This window comes from Lissotriton vulgaris, unplaced genomic scaffold (assembly GCF_964263255.1).
Source record: "Lissotriton vulgaris unplaced genomic scaffold, aLisVul1.2 SCAFFOLD_1627, whole genome shotgun sequence".
Lineage (NCBI taxonomy): Eukaryota > Metazoa > Chordata > Amphibia > Caudata > Salamandridae > Lissotriton > Lissotriton vulgaris.
In genome coordinates this window covers 310285-333083 of record NW_028246708.1, presented here as the reverse complement: position 1 = coordinate 333083, position 22799 = coordinate 310285, and the positions used below count along the sequence as shown (strand labels likewise).

General features: G+C 46.1%; 1 protein-coding gene across 1 annotated transcript in view; it reads right to left on the bottom strand.

Annotated features, from left to right (window-relative positions):
* The window catches only part of ATP11B (ATPase phospholipid transporting 11B (putative)), a 471244-nt gene that overhangs the window by 234001 nt on the left and 214444 nt on the right, over positions 1-22799 (bottom strand). The window contains exons 10-12 of the mRNA XM_086949489.1: positions 21873-21954; positions 14739-14889; positions 3879-4076 (exon numbers count right to left, since the gene is read on the bottom strand). Of these exons, the coding sequence (XP_086805615.1) occupies positions 3879-4076; positions 14739-14889; positions 21873-21954 (431 nt within the window). The remainder of the gene's footprint in view (positions 1-3878; positions 4077-14738; positions 14890-21872; positions 21955-22799) is intronic.

Genomic DNA, 22799 nt, shown 5'->3' with positions numbered 1-22799 from the left:
AAATTGCGAATTCGCAATCTGGGGCCGCTATTTACCGCAAAGTCTAACTACGTGGTAAATAGCAAAAACTTAGAAAAATGCACTTTAGTGCATTTTTCTAAGTTGTATGTTACACACACACACATGTCCTTTGGACATGTGTGTGCGCATCACCAGTGTACATTACCATTTCAGGGGTGCTACAGGGTGTCCTTTGGACACCCTGGCACCCTTGAAATTGCTTCCTTATTTGCGATTCGCTAATTGCAAATAAGGAATGACTCCCCATTCATTCCTATGGGCCTTTAGGCCCATAGGAATGAATGGGAAAGCCATTCCTTTTTTGCGATTCGCAATTAGCGAATCGCAAATAAGGAAGCAGTAGAAATCGCATAAAATATTGCGATTTCTACATGCATCCCGTTTTACGAGTCTTTAATAGCGAATCCTTAAAATGCGCTAATAAGGACTCGCAAAACGTTACTTTGATGAATCTGGGGGTTAGTACTATCTTGCTTAACAGAACGACCTTACACCGGCCCTAACATGTACCCTCAGATATTCTCTTTTCCCTCTCTTTGTTGATTTATCTTTTTTTTTTAAACCTTTATTGTGCAGATTCAGCAAACAAATACGGGCCCACAACCATCCGGCCGGCCGCGAAACAATTTTAAGCACTGTTGCAAACTATACGGTGACTCAGTAGCACATCAATACCAATTGACAATCAAGCAGAGTTACACTGGACCCAATCGTACTACCGAGAAACAGGAGGAATGAAGGTTAATTTAAAAAAAAATGTAGGGCTTTTTTTTTTAAATATAGAAACGAAGAAGGATCATAGTCAGTCAATCCACCTACAACATGAGTCTATCAGGTAAAACCCAAACCCAACAGACAAAGGCAAGATTATAATCGAAGTAGCGGCATGACAAGATACATATCAGGATATTTAAGCACACATTATGTCACATGCCGGTCAGTACCCACCTCGTATCGAACCAACCTACGGACCCAAAGACAGAAATAAGAAGAGAAAAGAAGTTGGAAAGAAGAAAAAAGAAGGCCCATAGAAACTGAAACGGACAAAGTAAACCCCCCCCCCCCCCGCCTAACCCCCACCCTACACGCATGCACCCTAGCAGTGTGCCTGTCGCCCAAAAAAGAGTACCCGAAATATAGAAACAGAAAGAAAGAAAGAAAAGAAAATGGAATCCTATAAAACTGAGGGAGGGCCAAATCCATGCGCTCCCGGTCTCCCCAGCCATGCATTCGGCCTCCACCCCACAAGCATGAATCAAGAACCGCAAACATCAATTACAGCATGAAGTGGGGAGAGACATCACGTATCGCACATCTAATATGTCATAGTAGCGTCCCAGCCCGAGTCTTCGCCTGCCAATCAGTCATAGTCCATGAAGGAAATCCCTCAGCCCTGGCCAGTTCGTAGAAATCCCCCGAATCGTGGCACCCGAGGAGAGCCCGCCCCAAACAGAACAAAGGGACAAAATGGCCGGTCTAGGCAAAGAAGAGGAGCAGGAAGACAAAATGGACGTTGCCAATCACAGATAGATCCATAGTCCAAAAAGTTGAATACCCCCAAGTTCGCACGATAATAATCCTTCCACCGTAAGGAGAAAGAAGCTTGCGAAGCAGAGGCAACAAAGGGGGCCATGAGCTGCAGAACCAGCGTTGGAGACAGTGGTGGCGACATCACGGATAAAGTCTCGGTCCTCAGCGGAGAGTGAAACAATGTAGCGCAGCTAAAGCTGGCGGACGACCGTCCGCATACACTTACACAGCCAGGAGTGATCCGCTCCTCTCCACACTTGCGCGACAACATAGTATCCCCCTCAAGAGCCGGCAAAGGTAGATCCACACAACAGTGGGAGCTGGCCAGTAGCGCCCGCTCCAGTGTGAGCGCGACATCATCAAGCTTCTTACCCAGCTCCAGGGAACCTGCTCGCCATGCAGTCCGGAAATCAGCAAGAGCGTCCAGGACGGCTCCACGGGTTGGCGTAGGCTGCAAACCCAACAGCTCCCCACCACAAGAGGACACGCGCGGATCAGCAGACAGCATGAAACTAGGCAGGGTGTCGCAGTCGTGAGGCAAGACAGTACCCACCTCCCCAGTCAGGGAGCCAGCGGCCATTTCCACCCCATTAAGGGAAGCACAAGATGGGGCTAAAATCAGCGCTGGAGAGCTGCAGCCCGAGCTGCTGATATAGGCACGACACACTGCTGATGAGTGACCCTCGTCGAAAGCCATTCCTACTTCGGCTCAAGGCGGAGGGCAGATGCAGATGTGATCCACAAACACCATGCAAGTCTCAAAATGGGGTCGGCACAGCCCCACTCCAGCGTTACACAAAGGGGAGGTAGTCTCAGTAAGCACCCATCTCTCCAATGCGTGCAGTCCGCTCGTGACGAGAAGCCGTGCTGCAGCGAAAGGATCTAGTCTGTTACCCCCTGCGGCAGGCAGGGCGCCTCAGAGTGTCAGCTCCGCTCCGGCTTGACTGACCAATGCCGCTCCAGCAGCCTCCAGCGGTGTAGGACAGCACGGATCCCGGAGCCAAGGCTGTGATGGCCGCCAGACCGATCCGGCAATATCTCCGGCTAGCAGGCAGGCAGAGACCTCGGAGGGACACGAGCAGTGGCAGCGCGCTTTCACCGTCGTCCCGTCGTAGCACAATCACAGGATAGAGGTCAGGATGTAGGTGCGGGAATCGAAGGCTTGCGGAGCCGGGAGCCTACGCGACTGTTCCGATCGCCATCTTGGCTCCTCCCCCGTTGATTTATCTTTTTAACGATGGAATACATCCTAATAATTTTCTTACGCTACCTGACAACTAGCCTGACGTTAATTATAGTTACAGTTTGGTTACACAGAATTAGGAGATTATCATGTTGAATACTTTTAGTAAATATTCTTAATACGGGGTTTATAATAGACAATACAAATTTAGCTGCAATTCTATTTAGATATTTGTTGAATTGCAACTTAGTTTACCGTTCTAAGATGGCGCCTATAAAGTTTCGACACAGATAGAATAGTTTGTTTACTATTTCCATTGCGGTATCCCGCGACCTGCGCCGGATATTTAAACACGGTTTTGGTATGACTTTGGCTTCCTATTTTGCTATGATATTTGGTTCGTGAAGACGGGTGTTATTGACATTTTTTTCTCCTTATACTACTATACACCACTTATGCTTTACTTTCCTCTTCCGTTTCACTATTGGATTTTATATTTGATGAATCACTATTTCTATTCAGTATACACTACTTATGACCACACTGAGAACTTTTGGTGTATCTGCAACCTCTTTGTTTAGAAATACCTGTGTTGTAATTCACGTTTCTTTTATCTGACACTGGTGATGGTGAAGGGTAAATAGGTAGTAGTGTCAATGTATTAGTATACATTAGGAATTTTGTTGTTCTATTGTAGCCCTGAAGAAGTCAATGGGTGACTGTTTCCCGCGATGAAACACTTGTCAGCTCTGTTTTCTGGCTACATTTGTATGATCATAATGAACACTGTATGAAGATTGATTATATGACGGAAATCTTACGTTTAAGAAGAGAAAAAGAAAGAAAAGGAACTGATTTAATGAATATATAACACGAAAGGAATCTGAACTTTGTTTTTCTTCTGAAAAATTGTTATTTGAATCATTGTGCACGGGGAAAATTTTTGTTTTGCTTTATACTCCGTGTGTTTCTACAGAGGAGTACTTTGGGGACGTGAGTGGCCGATTTCCCGTTGTTCCTTTGAGCATTTTACAGTGGAACCTATTCTTATTATTTGGCTTTTGCGCAAGATTAATCCAGCCACTTTTCGTATGTTACCCTCAGATAAAGACAAAAAGCAAAATAACACTTTACCACTTTTTACCTGTCCCAGTTCCTCATTCAGGTCTGAAGTATTCACTTGTGCCCTCTGGTCAGTTTCTTCATGGTAAAGATCCAGATCCCAGCCAATGAAAAAGGAGCCAAGAAATTTCTGCATCTCCACAGTCACGTACAATGAAATGGGGATTATGAAATTGTAAAGTACTAGAAAAGCGAGGAAATCTGAAATAAACCGTAGAATCTAGAAAAAATAAATACATTCAGTTATTAATTCACCCAGATAGGTTAACATTTAGCTCAGTGCTGTTTGGTTAGAAACTGCTATAGCAGAAAGTTTCAAAATAATTAACTGGATTAATAAAACAGGAAGAGGGTTTACATTTAAACTTCAACTATCTTGCAGGAGTTTTGACTTGTGATAACACAAACTAAAGCAAATTTCATGCAAGATCATTTACAGCTTCTGTTCCCAAATTCTCATTCTAAACAACATCTAACCCAGTCAACATATAAACAATGCGAAGAAGATACATAAAATAGGCACAGTTCCAACAATCCGGACTAATGCTGTGCTTGATACAGCACAAAAGACCTACGTGCTGCATTAAGCATTTCCACTGTGCTGCTTTCCCCTTTCTCCTAAGACTCTTACAAGTAATTATTTTTCTTCAACCATCAATTCTCAGAAGTTGTTTGCTGAAGTCCCTACCACTGCAGGAAACAACTGGATTGATAAGTCTCCATTTCCTCCCCACCTCTGTCATATTATTATTATAGGGATTTATAGAGCGCATGGCTGCCCTAAGGCTTCCCAGCGCTGTATGATTAGTTACTGATAAGATGCCGGTGACTTAGATATGTTGCTGAAACAGCCAAGTTTTGATTTGCTTTCGAAATTGCAGTTCATTATCTAATTTCCTACACTCTACTGGGATAGAATTCCAGAGTTTGGGGGCCAGATGTGAGAAAGCTCTTCCACCCCATCTTTCTCTTGACCTTTGTTTGTGTTAGGCGGTCGGCTGTACTAGATCGTAACCGCCTGTGTGGATTGTATGGAGGGATAAGCTACCTGATTTTTTCCTGGCCCTTTATTATGGTGCCCTCTGTGTGTAATGATCAGAGCTTCAAATGTTATTCTTGCATCTATCGGAAGCCAATGAAGGTTCAGTAAACTTTTTTTTACCGGTTCTCGTGAGGGGATATCACAGAGCAGCCTGGCGGCTCCATTCTGAACGATCTGCAGCTTGCGCGTGACGTATTTAGATGCTCCAAGGAACAGAGAGTTTCGTAAGTAGGTGCTCCCAGGAACAGAGAGTTTCCATAGTCTAGTTTGGAGTTGACCAGAGAGTGGACCACTGTCTTCCTTATATGCATTGGCACCCTGTCCAGAATTTTCCTTAGGCTTCTTAGTAGTCCGAAACAGATCGCAGCTAACTTCTTGGCTTGGGTCCCCATAGATCGATCAAATTCTAGCCAGAAACCTAGACTTTTAGTTATGTCTATAGGTATAGGTGCCTTGACTAGACAGGCTGGCCAGGCTAAAATGGGGGTGGGTGCTAGTTTATTTCCAACATATATTAGCTCAGTTTTTTCCCCATTCAGCTTTAGGTAGCTTCTCGTCATCCAATCTTTGACTTTTATCAGGCAGGAAGACATCTTCTCCCCGTCACTGTTTTTTGGGTTTAGTGATATCACCAATTGTGTATCATCAGCGTACGAAGTCATTGATATGTTGAATTCTTGTACAATCTCGGCCAGAGGCTCCATATATAGGTCAGACTGGTTCTGGAAACGTCAGCTATAGCCCTTCAGTGCCAGTATGTGGTGCTGGCTCCATCTCGATACCAAAAGTGAAGTCGTGGTGACATCACTGTGTAAAAAAAGAGTGCCCACCCGGGCACACTGATATCAGTTCGCCATCTGGTATTATCGGATACCTCAGTGGCAGAGACCAGGCAAGATGCCACAAATTAGAGGGGTGCAGTGCAGAAATATAATCTGGAGCCTTATTAAATGGCCAAAGACCATCCTACAGAATGGGGAATTCGGCTGGATCAGTGAGGAATCGGCAGGTAGAGTATCTACTTCTGATTGATACTTCTAAATGCAGAATCCTCACCTCGTGAATAGTTTCCCAAACCAAGCAGTACCCTTACCTGGTGGATGGTCTAAAGGAAGGTTGAGCTGAGGAAATCCTGGAGGACAGACTGTGCGAAATTATCTCCCTTCACCTCAAAATAGAAACGGACAATGAACCTGCAAGGCTTGTTATTTGGTGGAACACAACTCCTCATCTTTCAGATTTAAGAAACTGAAAGAATTTACAGAAGAATGGGGTCTTACTACTTGATTTCCCACATTATTACTAGACAACACCTCTAAAATAGTTCCAATACACACTTTTCTGTTTTCAGTTTCTATTTGCTGCAACGCCTATTGGGATTTCTTTCAGTGCTTTTCAATCTTTTATAAAATTGTAAAAATGGACCATGCACACATATCTGTAGTTGAGAGTTCTGCAACTAATGCATTAATAAGGTAATTGTACAAGTAAGAACATTAGCTGAAGACCATGCAGCTTGTAAACACAAAGTAGTTGTTATCTCTTTAGATTTCTGAGCTGGATTTCAACAGTTCACTAATACCAACACTAATGTAGGCAGCTCATTTTCAATAAAACTACTTCATGACCTCACTCCAGTCCTGATCCCCCTGTGGGAGGATGCTGCTCAGAGGTGCATACCCAGAATGTAAAACTAAGAATTGGAGTGTTGAGTTCAGCTTTTTATGGCAGGATAGTGTGCCAGCAGGGTTCAGTGTGGCTTAAGAAGCAATTAGGAGACCTGATGTTTCAGAATGCAAAGCTTCAGCCGACTCTCAGTGAATGAGTATTACATTATGGCAGTGTAACTGCCCTGGACAGAAACCTGGCTAGGTTATAGTTCTAAATCACCACAAAGCAGCGGGCAGAAAAACAGCCAGCTGAAGTCTGAGGAGTTGAGCCATGCTCCCAAAACAGGATTGGAAAGGTCCAGGGGCTTTATTGAATAGCATGGTAAATTAAATATTATTCAAGTCGGGAATAGCAGGAGCATCCATCACAGAAAAGTGCAGCAAAATAGGAACTGCATATGTACTGCTTTGACACTAAAGGAAACCAAGGCAATATAAGAGCAGTGAAAAATCAGGGTTTTACCATTCCCACTGAAAAGCAAACAATTATTTTTGGTTGGGTTTCATTCGTTCTAATCAGTTTCAACTGAAACCAGAAACCCAACTTATTATCCAAACAAGATGAAGGCAGTGATCTCTCCTGATCTGTTGGAAATATTGTTGTTCAATTTGCATATTCAAACTATTACAAATAAGTAAGGTGGATGATAACACAGGGGTTACTGCAAAGAATGGAGCAATCTATTAGGAATTCCTTTGTTCTTTTTATATCAAGCTATCAAAGAACTGGAACAAATCAGACTTTTAAAAAACCCTAAAGCAACCCTTCTCGAGAATATTCCAAGAACACTAAACTGGGATAGTAGAATGCCTCCATCAAACATGTAGATGTAACAAAAACCATGAATTTATCATTTGGGTGTTGACACCCAAGATCTCACATCCTCCTATCAGCCACTGAGCTGTAGACATCTCTCCCAGCAATTTGAATGATTCCAAGCACCGAAAATCTATTTATGGTGCTAACAGGGGTCTCTTCATGATCTTTCATGGTTCTTCAAAATATGTGTAAGACCAGAAGTTACCCGAAGGTTCAGTGCTTGTTCTATAAACTAGCTCCTAAACTGCTACTCACATTCTTCCTTGGTCCTTGAAAGTGTCATTAATCTCCGACTGGGTCACCTCACTTCCTCCCACTTTCTTAAATTTAAAATAAGTGTAGAAGGTTTGCTCCTTGGTTAGCCACTATGCATTCTACCAATCTCATCATACTCCCTCTTCATTCTTTGCTCATACGTAGTGCTTGTGACTTTATCCAATTCATCCTAGGTATCCCCTACTGACCTCCTAACCTCAGTTCACTCCCATGTGTTATCCCCATGAGTTAGGAACTATTGCCACTAGCTGCAACCTGTTCAGTCAGCATCACCTCTTCGTGCAATCTAGTGCCATCAACAGAGGACAAACATCCCCATAAGTATCACTTTCATGGCCTTCCATTCCACTGCATGACTACTGGCTATCTCCTAATTATCCTGAAAATTCTTAAATATGGTGGGATTGTCTCTTTGGTATTGTCCATAAAAGCATTGTCCCACAAGGCATTCACCCTAAAACTCTTGACTGGAACCCTATTGCTTCTCTGTTCACTCACCAGCATCATACGCAATGGCGAGGGGACAGACAAAAAGCTGCCCACAAATTGAACGTTTTAAATAATTATACTGTTCTTCACGTTCACCACAAAGAGGCCCAACCTGCTGCAAGTGTCATGGGATGCAAAACAGCAGGAGTTTTCCTGGACCCCCAGAGTTAAATGATCTCCACATAGCAGAAAACTCTGCATGTCCACTACTTCCTTATTAGCCACAAACATTTCAAGCTTAACAGTCCACTTTGAAATGTGTCCTTCAAGGGGGTTGCTCTCCATAACAGATCATATCGCCCTGCCATACCATAAGGACATCCATAAAAAGTATTCTCTCTTCTAGAACGTCTCAAAAAAGTCCACTTGATCAGTGTTCAGTGCATATATGTTGACAAGGCATAGACCACAGATTGGTACATAACCTCCATCCCATCAGAGTTGACCCTAGCGCATCTATGTTCAAATGGTAAGCTAAGGGTCACCCATGTCGTCACTCCTCTAACAAAAGCAGGGGTATCAAGTAAGTGAATTACAAGTTTTGAGGAAGATGAATACTGCAACTATCAAAATGGAGCTTTACAATGTTTGTCAGAGGAGAAAAATGCAGACAGGGATCACAACAAGTAAGGTTAACTATTGGTTTCCATTTGGCCAATATAATTTGTACCTCAAAAGCCATACTGGTTTAACAAATTTAACAAAAAAGAGAAACCCTTAAAGCACAAGTTACTTACCTTCGGTAACAATATATCTGTAAGAAACAGTAGTTAGTATTAGATTCCTTACCTTAGAATATCCCCAGGCATCAGACTGTATCCGGAAACTTTTGCGTAGCAGTACCCTTGCGCGTCAGCAGCGTCGTCTCCGTGATAACGTCGGAGTACTTAGACGCCGCCCTCGCGCGCTGACGTCAGTTCTTATACACAGCTATTCCGCGCCAGAAACACAGAGCCATGATAAAAACCAACACTGGTGCCATGAAACTAGGGCCCTGAAAGGGGATGACCTTAACCCTAGATATCGGTTCGCATAACGGGAGGATGCGTGGGACGGTAAGGAATCTAATACTAACTACTGTTTCTTAAAGATATACTGTTACCGAAGGTAAGTAACTTGTGCATCTGAAAGAAACAGGTTAGTATTAGATTCCTTACCTTAGAATAGATACCCCAGCAATACCAAACCCGTTGGTGGGTCTGCGAACCAATAATCACACCAGAAAGTCCTGGAGGACGGAACGGCCAAAGAAGCCATCCCTCCAGACTTGGCTGTCCAGGCAGTAGTGTCTTGCAAAAGTGTGCAGAGAGGCCCACGTAGCTGCCTGACAGGTGTCCTGCAAGGGGACTCACCGGCCCAGGGCAGTAGTAGCCGCCGTGGCCCGAGTGGAATGGGCCCTCAGCCCAACAGGAGGCTCCTTCTTAGCCAAAGAGTAGCATGCCTTGATGCACAATACGACCCACCGAGAGATGGTCCGTTTGTGCACCGCCCGTCCCTTCTTAGCGCCAACGTAACCAACAACGAGTTGGTCATCCACCCGGAACTGGCGTATGCGATCCAGATAGAATGAGAGTGCATGTTTTGGGTCCAGACGGTGGAGCCGCTCTTCCTCTTTAGAGGGATGCGGAGTTGGAAAGAAGGTGGGCAAAGTGATGGACTGCCCGATGTGGAAGGCTGAGACAACCTTGGGCAGGAAAGAGGGTCTTGTCCGCAACACAACTTTGTCCGGATGGACAGAAAGGGGGTTTAAAGGAAAGAGCCTGGAGTTAACTCACTCTCCTGGCAGAGGTGATGGCAACCAGGAAAGCCGTCTTAAGTGTAAGAAGAAGGCGAGGACAGTTATGAAGTGGCTCGAAAGGAGCACACATCCGATAGGTCAGAACAAGGTTCAAGTCCCACTGAGGCATCACGAAAGGAACATGGGGGAAACATATGAGTGATGCCCGTCATGAACCTATTTACAATCGGGGACTTGAACAAAGAAGGCTGATCAGGTAGCCTCAAGAAGGCGGAAAGGGCAGAAAGGTAGCCCTTGATAGTGCCCAGAGCAGAGCCCTGCTGGGCAAGAGAAAGAAGGAAGAGGAGAACCTCAGAAGGAGGGGCAGAGAGTGGATCCACAGCCTTTGCTGTGCACCATGCAACAAATCTGCAGGCGTACACCGACTTTGTGGAGGGACGCCTGGCTGCCAGAATCACATTACAAACTTCAGGAGGCAAGTCAAATGGCCTCAACTGTCACCGCTCAATCTCCAAGCATGGAGGTGGAGACTGGACAGGTTCGGGTGGAGGACCGTCCCCTGCTGCTGCGACAGAAGGTCCTCCTGAAGGTCCTCCTGAAGAGGCAGAGGAATCGGGGGATCGACAGACATGCTGAGTAGCTCGGGATACCAGTATCTTCGTGCCCAGTCCGGAGCCACAAGGATGACTTGGGCCCGGTCGCGCCCGATCTTCTTTAGCACTCTGGGCAGAAGTGGTATAGGCGGAAAGGCGTACAACAGACCGCAGCTACACTTGCGACGAAAAGCGTCTCCGAGCGAGTGCCGCCTTGGAAATTCCAACGCGCAGAACTGATGACATTGCGCGTTCTCTTCCGTGGCGAATAGATCTACGCAAGGTTCTCCCCATTGCTGAAAGAGGCCTTGCGCCACGTCCGAGTTCAGACGTCATTCGTGATCCATCATGCACCGACGGCTAAGTTCGTCCGCCCTGGCGTTCAGGGAACCTGCCAGGTGTTGAACCACCATTGTCACGCCCTGATGTTCCAGCCACTGCCAGAGGCGCAGAGCCTCCTGGCATAGGATCCACGACCCCACCCGCCCTGTTTGTTGGAGTACCACATGGCGGTGGTGTTGTCCGTGAACACCTGCACTACACTCCCCCGGACAGAGGGGAGGAATGCCTTCAGTGCAAGCCGGATCGCCCGTAGCTCCAGAAGGTTGATACGGAGCTGGGACTCTGCCAGAGACCAAAGGCCTCTGATCTCCACCTCTCCCATGTGCCCCCCCCAGCTCGGGAGGGACACGTCCGTCACAACTACGTGCTCCGGTTGGGGAAGGGAGAGGGATCTGCTGCCGACCCAATCGCAGTCTGTGAGCCACCACTGCAACTCTTGCAGTGCCCTCCGAGATCAAGACATGGTCGGACAAGTTGCCCTGATACTGGGCTCACTGAAACTTCAGGTCCCACTGCAGAGCCCGCATCCGCCACCTGGCGTGATGCACCAGAAGGATGCAGGAGGCCATCAGCCCCAGAAGCCGCAGCGTCAACCTGACCGAGACTCGGGATAACGGCTGAAATATCGGAATCAGAGCCTGAATATCCCGAACCCGCTGTTCAGGAGGTTAAAACCCGAAACTGTGCAGAGTCGAGAACCGCTCCGATGAAGAGGAGCTTCTGAGTGGGGCACAGGTGTGACTTTGGCACATTGATGGAGAACCCCAGCAGGTGCAGGAGGTCGGCCATAGTCTGGAGGTGGCTGACGACTGTCTGGGGCGAGCCCGCCTTCAACAACCAGTCGTCGAGGTAGGGGAAGACTGAAGCCCCTAACCTGCGCAGATGAGCTGCGACCACCGCCATCACTTTCGTGAACACCTGTGGGGTGCTGGTAAGGCCGAAGGGGAGAAGGGCAAACTGAAAGTGCTCGTGCCTACCGTGAACCGCAGGTAGCGCTGGTGGGCCGGCAGGACGGGGATGTGGAAATAAGCATCCTGCAATTCCAACGCTGTCATCCAGTCTACCGGGTGCAGGGCAGCTAGGACCTGAGCCAAAGTCAGCATCGTGAACTTCTCCTTCCGGAGGAAGCCATTGACATTCCGCAGGTCCAAGATAGGGCGTAGGCCCCCTTTGCCCTTCTTGAGTACCAGAAAGTAGTGGGAGTAACAACCACACCCTACTTCTGGCCCAGGAACGCGCTCGATAGCCCCCTTGGCCAAGAGGGCCGTAACTTCCTCCTGTAGACGTATCAAGTGATCCCCCGACACACGGTGGTACTGCGGTGGCAGGGCTGGAGGGGTCGCCTCGAAGGGGAGGGAGCAGCCCCTTCGCACGATTTGCAGCACCCACCTGTCCGATGTGACAGTACGCCAGTGGTGGTGGTGATGGCGAACCCTGCCCCCCACTGGCGTCACATGGGCCTGAAAGCTCGGACTAGGAGGGTTTTGAGGCGGATGCTGCAGGGGCAGGTGTGGACTGGCCTCGCCGTTGTCCCTGACCGCCGCCACGGCAGTTTCCACGTCCGCCACCACGCTGGATGGTAGTCTGCGGCCCGTGGCTGGCAGGACGTGTGGGGGCGCTCTACCTTGGCCACGAAAGGAGCGAAAGGAGACCGTTTGCTGGCGTGGGGCCGAAAGGCCCAAGGACTTGGCCGTAGCCCTGGAGTCCTTAAAACGCTCAAGCGCATGGTCCGCCTTGTCGCCAAAGAGGCGACGGCCATCAAACGGCATGTCCATAAGAGTATTCTGGCCGAAAAGTTGGCGGACCTCAACCAGGCGTGTCGTCGAATCGCCACCATCGTTGCCATCGCTCTGCCCAGTGAGTCTGTGGTATCCAGTCCACACCGGATGGAATACTGCGCTGCACCTCGACCCTCGGCAAGGGCGAGTTTAGTCCGGACCTCCTCTGGACACTGTGGCAGCACGTCCGCGACCGTGTCCCACAGAGAGTGGGTGTAACGGCCCAAGATGGCACGCGGTGTTGACTGACCGCAACCCCAAACTAATGGAGGAGAACATCTTTTTACCATACTGTTCATACCTCTTGGATTCCCGATCGGGGTGCCGATGGGAATGCGGTCTGGGAGTTGGAGGCCTGGATGACCAGGCTCTCGGGGGTGGGGTGGGTGGACAGGAAGCAAGGGTCGCCCGGTGCCGGGCGGTGGCGCTGGCCACGTTCCTTTCTACAGGCGAACCTGTAGCGGGCTTTGACCAAGTGCCCAGAAGAACGTCCGACAAGGACTCATTAAACTGCAGCAAAGGCTCAGCCGAGCTTGCCTGCGGTTTAAGGACCTCAGTGAGGAGATTAGTCCTCACGGCTGCGACAGGGAGCTTAAGGCCCAAGGCCTTGGCAGCCCGCGTCAGCACCACACTATAGGCAGCCCCCTCCTCCGTAGCCACGGTAAGAGGGGAGACAAAACCAGTGTCGGGCGAAGTGTCCAGACCACTGGCATCCCCAAGCTGACCTGCCCAGTCCTGAGTATACTGGCACTCACGTGCCAGAGGGTCCTCTGACCCCTCCCAATCCCCCTCGTCACCCATCACCTGGTACTCCGGGGTAAACGATGGGTCCGGGTCATAGAAATAAAAATCTCCAAGCGGCATCGAATACGGCGCCAATCAGACCCGAATCGAGGGTGGGATCGGGGACGGCGTCTTCTTGGGACGGCGCCAGAGGCGACACCCTGGGGGCTGGCGAGGTCGTAATGTCAACCCGGCGACGACCCGGATCCGGATCCAGCGGGACCCTGCGGCTTCGGGACCGAAGTCGCCGACGGCGCTGGGGCCGAAGCACCCGACGGCGCCGAAGCACCCGGCCCGCGTGGGGACCCGGTCGGGCCGCTTGGCCCGAAGGCGCCGCAGAACCCGACGGAGGAGTGAATGACCTTATGGACAAGAGGAAAGCCTCTATCTCTTCCGGCGTCGCGTCCTGCCCGGGGACCGGCGGGTATGGAGAAGGCCGCGACACCTGTGGCTCTGGCGGAGGCGGTGTCGGGCGAACCCCCGGCCGCGTCGTGCGAGGGTCGGGGGGAGTCAGAAGAGCGATGACGCCTCTTCGACTTCTTGTGCCTCTTACCTGAGGACTTCGAGCCCGAAGACTGGTGACGACTCCCGGAGCTAGGATCACTCCGACCCCGCGACCGGTCCCTCGACCTCCTCGCGGACCGGGACCTCGAGCCGCACGGGGCCGACTGCCGGAGCTCGAGTCGCTTGCGGGACCGCTCCCGTCTAGCTTTGGACTTCAGGGCCCGGCAGTCAGAGAAGGACTTGTCGTTGTGGTCGGGCCCAGACAGTGAAGGCACCGGCGATGGGGCTCAGTAACCGACAGTCGGTTGCAGTCGACGCAGGGTTTGAAACCGGGCATCCCTATCGGCACCGTCGAGTCGATAGTCTCCGAGAAAAATGATCAAAAAGGATCGAAAAAGTTAGTCAAAAATTGACTAGGGTACTACTTTTTCCGGATCGGCACTTGCTGGTGCGGAAAAAAGAAGAACTGACGTTAGCGCGTGAGGGCGGTGTCTAAGTACTCAGATGACGTCATCGAGGTGCCGACGACGGACGCGGAGCCGCAGATGACGCCTGCCGACGCACAAGGGTACTGCTGCGGAAATGTTTCCGGATCCAGTCGGACACCTGGGGATATTCTAAGGTAAGGAATCTAATACTAACCTGTTTCTTTCAGATACATTAGCTGACAGGGCACACACCTTCCTAAACCAAGGATAGGGCTTGTGAATGAATTTACATTTTCAAATCATATTAATAATATATTTAACATTCCACAACATAAAAACTGCTTTAATACAGGAAGATTTCTGTTCAATTTTGCATTGTTTCATTTTGTCTCTCTTCTGATTACAATGATGAAACAAACCTTGCTGCTATTTCTTTCATGATCTGTCTTTTGGTTATAAAAAGGTTCATCCCATTTTTCTTCTGCTTGCCATGAATACTTCAAAATAGTGCTGAGAATGGCTTCAAAAAGGAGGATTATCAGATAAATAATCAGAAAAGTGTTCATGGACCTAGCATGTAAAAAGAAATTTAAGATTAGATTTTACATTATGGACGGTGTTTCAAATACTGAGACTATAAATGTAATGAAGAAAAAGATACTTCTAATAAATATTGTGAGAAAAGCATAATGGATGTATGGTCAAACATAATGTTACAAAATGTACTATAAAGCCCATGATTAGTAACCAGGACAAACAACTTGTAACAGAATTACTAACGGAGCTGTGTATATAGCACAATAATGCTATAGTGAAAGAGTCAGGATTTGGGGGATTCTATGGTCACAAACTGAATTTGGCATAGAAGATTAGGAGTGAGAAAGGGTAACTCAAGGAGTAAAACCCTGCAAAACGCACTGAATACTTTACAACTCATAGGTTTTGTGGTATTCAAAATGATTTTCAAGTAGTTTTCACACTGTTAAACGACATACGTGCTTTTTCAAGATGCCAACAGCAGGGGAACACCTCACATATCAAACCCATGTACGTAAATGAGTGTCTGCATAACTGAAAGATGTTAACATGTGGAGAACAAAAATAAAAGTTGAATGTGCCAATACACATTTTGGTTACACTCACAGATTTTTCACATTGCAAACAATTTACAAGAAAAGTTTACAACAAATGACTATTCCTAGAAACTAAGACTGTTTCCTTACAACTTACATTCAAGACAGAAACCTCTCTGAACATAGGAGAAAACCTACACAAGCACACACAAATAATCTCAGACTTTTCAAACCCCAGCTTTATTAATTGGGTCGTCAATCAAACACTTGTATGCATGTTTCAGGATTTAACAGAACTGTGTTCCTTTAGAAATTATGAGATCTGTTAAAATAGGATGAATTCAAAAAGCCTCTGCATAAAGTTAATAGCATTGGCTAAATAGATGAATGTTAAAATATGTAGATCACTATATTCCTATTGTGCAGTTAATACTGCAGTTTTCTAAATACCAACAGCAAATATTTGTATCATTCATACGTTTGAGATTGAAAATACACCATGAATTCTAACGTTGTTTAATTAAGAATGCAAATTAGCAAAATCAATTAAAAAGTGTACTGTAGATATACAAACCCAAATTTTAACAGGAGGGGGGAGAGAGAGAGTCAGTGGATTCAGTCTCCCTAGTCATACGCATAAACAAAGTGGAATCCACTCAAAGTGATAGTGATCCCTAGAGTGATGGGGAACACACAGTGTTGTTTAAATGCCCCTCACACACCAACAGGCCCCTTGGTGTCATGCTTCATCATCGGGGCCTTCGCACCCCTCTACGGGATGCGGCGTGCTACGACTCGCGAATACGCAGGAGCACTTGAAGTGAACTATGTGTGGGGGGTGTGTGTTTATTACAAAGGTGTGAGTGAGGTGAGGTGAAAAAGTGAGTGGTTAAAAAATACCTGGCACGTGGGAGAAATTGTGGTAATTTTTATTTACACTTTTACATTTTACATGTGAGTAAGGGGAGGGTAAGTGCATTAACCCTTGTCCTGAAGAAGGGGGCTTTGACCTCCGAAACATGTTGACTCTTAAGACAGTGGTTTGATACCCTAACTCGTATCTATCATAACCACGCCCTGCACTTTTATTTTAATAATACCAGCCGGGGATTTAATAAAGTTTTTTTCTCCCACGTGCCAGGTATTTTTTAACCACTCACTTTTTCACCTCACCTCACTCACACCTTTGTAATAAACACACACCCCCCACACATAGTTCACTTCAAGTGCTCCTGCGTATTCGCGAGTCGTAGCACGCCGCATCCCGTAGAGGGGTGCGAAGGCCCCGATGATGAAGCATGACACCAAGGGGCCTGTTGGTGTGTGAGGGGCATTTAAACAACACTGTGTGTTCCCCATCACTCTAGGGATCACTATCACTTTGAGTGGATTCCACTTTGTTTATGCGATATACAAACCCAAACATTTTTGCCAGTATCAGTGCAAACTACCAATGCCAGAAAACGTGGGAGAATGTGCAAGCTGAATGAGAATAAAAAGGGATACCTACACCAGAGTAGTACTCAATGTTTATACATGCCCAGATAACACTAAATTCTCATGAAGATGAAGGGAATCCGGTGACTGTTGCCAAAAGTATGCATGATAAACACCTAGGACAGGCTCAAAAGCCACTGGCTACAATTTTAAAAAGAAAAGGCAAGCAAAACCTTGGGTCAAAACGTTTGGCCTCAGAAAATGGGCCCTAGTTGGGCCCTCATAAAAACAATAACAAATACACAACTCCTGCTATCAAACTGAGGTAAAGATGAGCAGAAGTGAGAGAGAGGAATATGCTTTTCCGGTAGCTTATTCATCAGAAAAATTGCTACCTAAAGATAAGTAACCTGTTCTTTTGATGGACACAGGTCTTACCACAGATATATCAGTTACAAGGAGTTCCCAACTAAAAATTCAAAAAACAATTTACCTATTTTGATGTTTTTAGAGCCCTCAAATATATATTATTGTGATGTTACAGGTATGTTGAGGCCTGGTACATTAAGGGTTGACAAAGGTCGACCCTACCGTGATTAGTGGCACATGCATGTGCATCTGCCACTCCTGGATCCTGCTTTTTGGCGCTGAAGAATACCACAGCCTTGTATGAGCCATAGGGCAGAAACATGTTGTCAGAATATGTGGTGATGGGGTACTACTTCCCAGATCTCCACGTTGATTTTTAATACCAACTGGAACCTCCTGCGATTATAAAGGTATGTTTAGGATAGGACATTGGTTTTTAATCTTTATAGTTCACAAGTCTTTTCTAGTTAAAAGTGCCTCCCTGACTTCAGGTGTAGACCCGCGCTCCGTCAAACTGGGTTTTTGGAAAGCATGGGGAGCCCTACGATGAAGCATGACACCTGGTGGTGTGTGAGAATATATTGCCATATTTTTATGCATGTCCAGTAGTAGATTGTTCTAGGTGGATTCTTGATCGATATATAGGATAAATGAAATCTTGAATGGCTTTGTTGGGTTAAAAGCAAGAAAGTTAACATAAGTTCCCTTTTTATGAGGTTTTTGGTGCACACACACAAACATATATATTATACAATAGAATTGCCCATTGTATTATGATTCAGCTGCATTCCACTACTACCTTCTTCAGCTAAGTTCCAGCGTGCTACGTTTCATGAAGATCCATCAACGGGGAAAAAAGAATGTTAAGGGGGAGGGTGTGAACACCTGCACCATTTCCCATTTTGACTCCCAAAGGAAAAGTTGCAATAGAGCAAAAACTGCTAAACAGATTTAAACCAAATGTGGTAAGCAAATAGTACTATTCTCAGAAAACCTGCTTTTTGATGTGGGAGAACTCAGTTTAGTATTTTGATGCATTTAAATAAAAAGCTAATGTGCAGGATTTACCCACCATAGAACTGTGGATGACCTGCTGATTGCCACCACACTACATTTCATAGTGCAGTGAATGTCAAGGGGCCTGCCACTGTACAGTTAAATAATTGTTTCTGGTAAAAACACCAGAAATGTTTTCTTTTAATAAATCAAACTTGGAAGGTGAGGGAAATGCTTTCCTCACAACCACACTTTCAATATTTTTGTTTTGCTGTAACATGCAGCATACACTTTGATCAGTTCCAGGGTGCTTAGCTCTGCTCCTGAGCACAAATCAACATGGGCGAGGTAGTCTTTGAAAGGGGACAATTCCTCCTTTTGAGCACTCTCTACCTTGTGGATCCCTGTTTCAAGTGGCTCGACCAGATATGGAGTTGTATCCCAAGCCTACAATGGGCTTAACAGTCTTCCAGTCTTCCTGGGAACAGACTCTGGCAGACTAACCCAATATGCTCCAAGGAGGATGGTGGGGGTATATAGCCAAATAGATACCTGACAAAACAAGCATTTGAAATGCAACAGTTCTCGAAAATCTACGCACGTTTGAGCTATTGGCATTGTAAATGACAAAGCCTATTTTTTAAAACCTAAATAAAAGGCAGTGTACTTTGATTTGGATGGCCACGCCTTTTCCTTTAGACGTGGCTCGTCTAAAGAAAGGTGCGCGCCTGCCATTAAAGTGAAAGAGCAGTATGGGGTCCTTTTACACAAAAAAAGCATTTCTCAAGTTGACAATTTATTTAGTAAAAGTGCCCCATGCCACGTTTTAATTTCTATGTCGGCCATGGCCCTTTCTTTAAGACGAGGCTCATCTAAAACAAAGAAAGGTGTAGTCGCCATTAAAGTGAAAGTGCTGTAAACTATGGACCGGCCGTCGATCATCTTACTGTGCAGGTCAAACGCTGGATTAAATGACCCCTTTCCATAGTGGGCCGGATAGCCATTATTAAAATGGTAGTACTCCAGCGCCTGCTATATCTATTCACAAATATACCAATTGCATTGACAACTGCTTTTTTTGCAACTTTACGCTCTGTATTAATCCGATTGATATGGGCAGGTAAGCAACAAAGGATAGGATGGGACACTCTTACCATGCCATACGAACGAGGAGGTTTCGGAGTCCCTGATCTCTACCTCTATCATTTGGTAGCTCAGGTCCATTTTACATACTTCTGGTATCATCCTGATGCTCGCATTCAGTATCTACGACCTGAACTATTCCAAATATACCTGAACACACTCCAGTCACTGCTCCCTCAAGGGCTCCCATGTTTCCCGACGGAAATACAGACAGTACCCACAACATGCTGGGCCTGGACCAAACAGTCGATATTTGCAACATGACATCTTTTATTCCCCCCATATACCGCTACCCGACAACCTCTGGTTACCCCCTACCACCGAAAAACTCACGAAACGAATGTTGCAGGAGCTAAGACTAAATACAGTACATGACATGTTTAAGGACTCAACTGTGCTCGGTTTCGGAGCTGACAGCTAAAGCCACCACAACCTACATGGACTGATTTTTAATTCATAGAGTGCATGGTGCCTTAAGAGGTGTCTTGCCTAATGCTGCTCCAAGACCAAAAGATTTTCCCCCTGTTACCCTGGTCATTTCATCTACCGATAGTTCACATCTTATCTCCCGCCTCTATCACTTATCTCAATCCATGCGACCACTAGTGGGACTCGAGACTAGGATGGCCTGGGAACTCGAATTGGGTGAGACAATATCTGACGAAACATGGTTTTTGGCTGCGCCCTAACAAGATACGTATCAAATAACTATAGACATAAACTGATACATTTTAAATACCTACATAGAGCATGTGTCACTCCAAAATTGCTAGCCAGAATCAATCCCACCGTTTCGAATGCATGTGCCAGGTGTGCGATGCCAGACGCTGATTTTGCGCACCTTGCCTGGAATTGCACACCTATCCGGGATTACTGGGAGACTATTTTTCACACCTTATCACTCATGATTGAAGTTATGCTAACAACCTCCCCATCGATGGCATTGTTTGAAAATGTCAAACCCCTCAAGAGAAGTGTGCGAAGATTCTCTGTGTTTGTACTCATCCTGGCTAAACGCCAGGTATCCTTACAGTGGGACAGAGCCCGAAAAGACTGGGTCCGGGACCTCATTTATTGTAATGCAACAATCAATATCTATGCTACACTGCTACCTCTTGCTTCCCGCCCTCTGGATATTTGGCAACCACTTAAAGATTATCTACAGATGCATCCATTAGATGGTATGGGCGAGATGTGAGGTGGAACATGTATATGCAACTCCCTGCTCTGTTAGGCGGCCAGAACCTGGTATCTAGTCATAGACCTGCTTCTTTGTAGAATCTTTGCACTAGTAGTCGTAATCTGAGAACGACCACATATGTGGTAATTTGTACGCGATCATATTGGGAACCATACATGCTCCGTTATTGTAATATTAGTGAGTTTGCTTTTTTATGTTTGACGGAGGTTGATGATTTTAACAATGGCAAGACAAGATAAGGACATGCTACGACTATAAAACATAATGCTGTATTCTTTATTCCTGCAATGTCATGTACCGTTTTTGTTATTGCTTTGAAAAACCAATAAATGAATTTACAAACAAAAAGTGAAAGTGCGGTGTGGGGCGCTTTTGCAAAAAAAAAAAAAGCATTTTTTAAGCGCCATAGTGCGTGCAGAAGTGCTGCGCTCTGCAGGGAGCATTTTTCACAGATAAAGCGCAGCGTCCATGATCGGGCGCCACACTGTCATGAAAACAGGGTGGGTTAGGGAGAGCCTGCCGTGCCTGCAACAACAGCTAGATTAAAGACATTAAAGGAAATAGTGCTCATAGACTGTAAATAAAACAGACTGTGCAATAACACGTAAAAAGTCCAGTCCTCATGGGAGGTTACAAATACAAACAAGGCGCTACTAAGGAGGAACTACTAAGCGTATCCATGAATCAAAAGCAACAATTTAGAAAGGACAGTAACAGGAGACAATTGAAACAGATAATCGGAAAATGGGTAGAGCTTCAAGTCCATACTGGAATACAGCATTCCTCGCAGCACATGGGCTGCCCAGGCTCGACCTAAAAAGGGTAAAAAAATAAAAAAAGAAGGGGCAGCACCCTAGAGGAAGATTAGGGGTTTACCTATATGGATGCTTAAGGACTGCTAGGAATAAATAAATTGTTCGGTAGGGCAAGTGTTTGGAGTCTTAAAATAGAAAACCTGTTAGTAACCGAATACACCCAATAAATCAGGTAATTTTATTAAAGCTTAGCTAAATGATTCTTTAAGCTAAATACCTACTCTTACTGCCCTCTAACAGAGGCTATTCTTTTAGGGGAAAAAAAGAAGTGCCCTATTAAGTGTCAGAAGAATGTAAAAAGTAATGTAAAGAGGACAAACACCCTCCTTCCTCCCCCTTCCAATACTCCCTCTCTGGTGTATGTCCTGTAGAGGGAGGTGATATGGAGAATGAATGTAGAACAAATATTTCCACCATTTAAAGCAGTAGGTGAGTTTAACTTTGACAAAATGTCTTTTCTGATTTGGCCCAAACGAGTTCAAGTATAGTATTTCAAGAAATACTGTACATAAAACTTACTTTTCTACAGCAGATCTTTTCTGTGATTTACTTTTGTAATTTAATGCCATTTTAGCTTCCATTCCGGTGTACACAGCAACACCTAAGAAATAAAAGACTGAAGGTCATCATTACAGTCTTACTTGGGCATTATTTACTATATAGGTAAAATGAAACATGTGAATAGGTAAAAGATAGCCTTAGTCACTTACAGATACTGAGAAGTAGCAACTGTTACTTTTGATCGGTCAGTCAGCCCCCCTGGCACTGCCCATGCACCCCAGGTTTCAAGGGCCAGGAAGGCAGCTCCAGGAAGTTCGTTAGATGCTATTTCTCCTAGTGGCTCAGTAGGAGAAGTCACAGGACAGCATCAACAGTGTGAGACATCACATCGGCTTCGCCAAACAATTTAGTGAACTGAAGTCAATGAGTGTCTCGGATTCACAAAGCAGGGACAAGTTGACTAAAACATACAGCACAGAAGCCAGAACGGCCCAAGAATCCTTCCTTTTCTGGGCCTCACACATTTATTACAGTGTAGCTACTATGAATAGTTCAGTAAATAAATCCCACCAAAACCCTGAAGGCAGCAGCAGGAATGCACAAAAACGAAGTTAAAAGTGTATGGTTTTTCAATAGTTTAAACTTTGTGCGATAGTTCAAATGCAGGTGATACGCTACACTCCCTACGCTACACTCCCTCCCACGGGAGTGGCTAACGGTTGAGGCGGAAGAAACGACTCAAGGTTTGGGAGGCTGCTTGGAGGTGGACTGTTTATTGTTATTGCCTCTGCCTCTACCTGAGCGTCTCTGCTGGAACTGAGATCTTTGCTGAGTCTGGGAGCACCACTGAGGGGTTTGAACCCTCTGTTGGTAAGACCGCGTGTCGCCCTGACGGAAGCGCTTTTTAAACTCCTTGCGTTTCTCCATACCCACAGCCTTAACAGT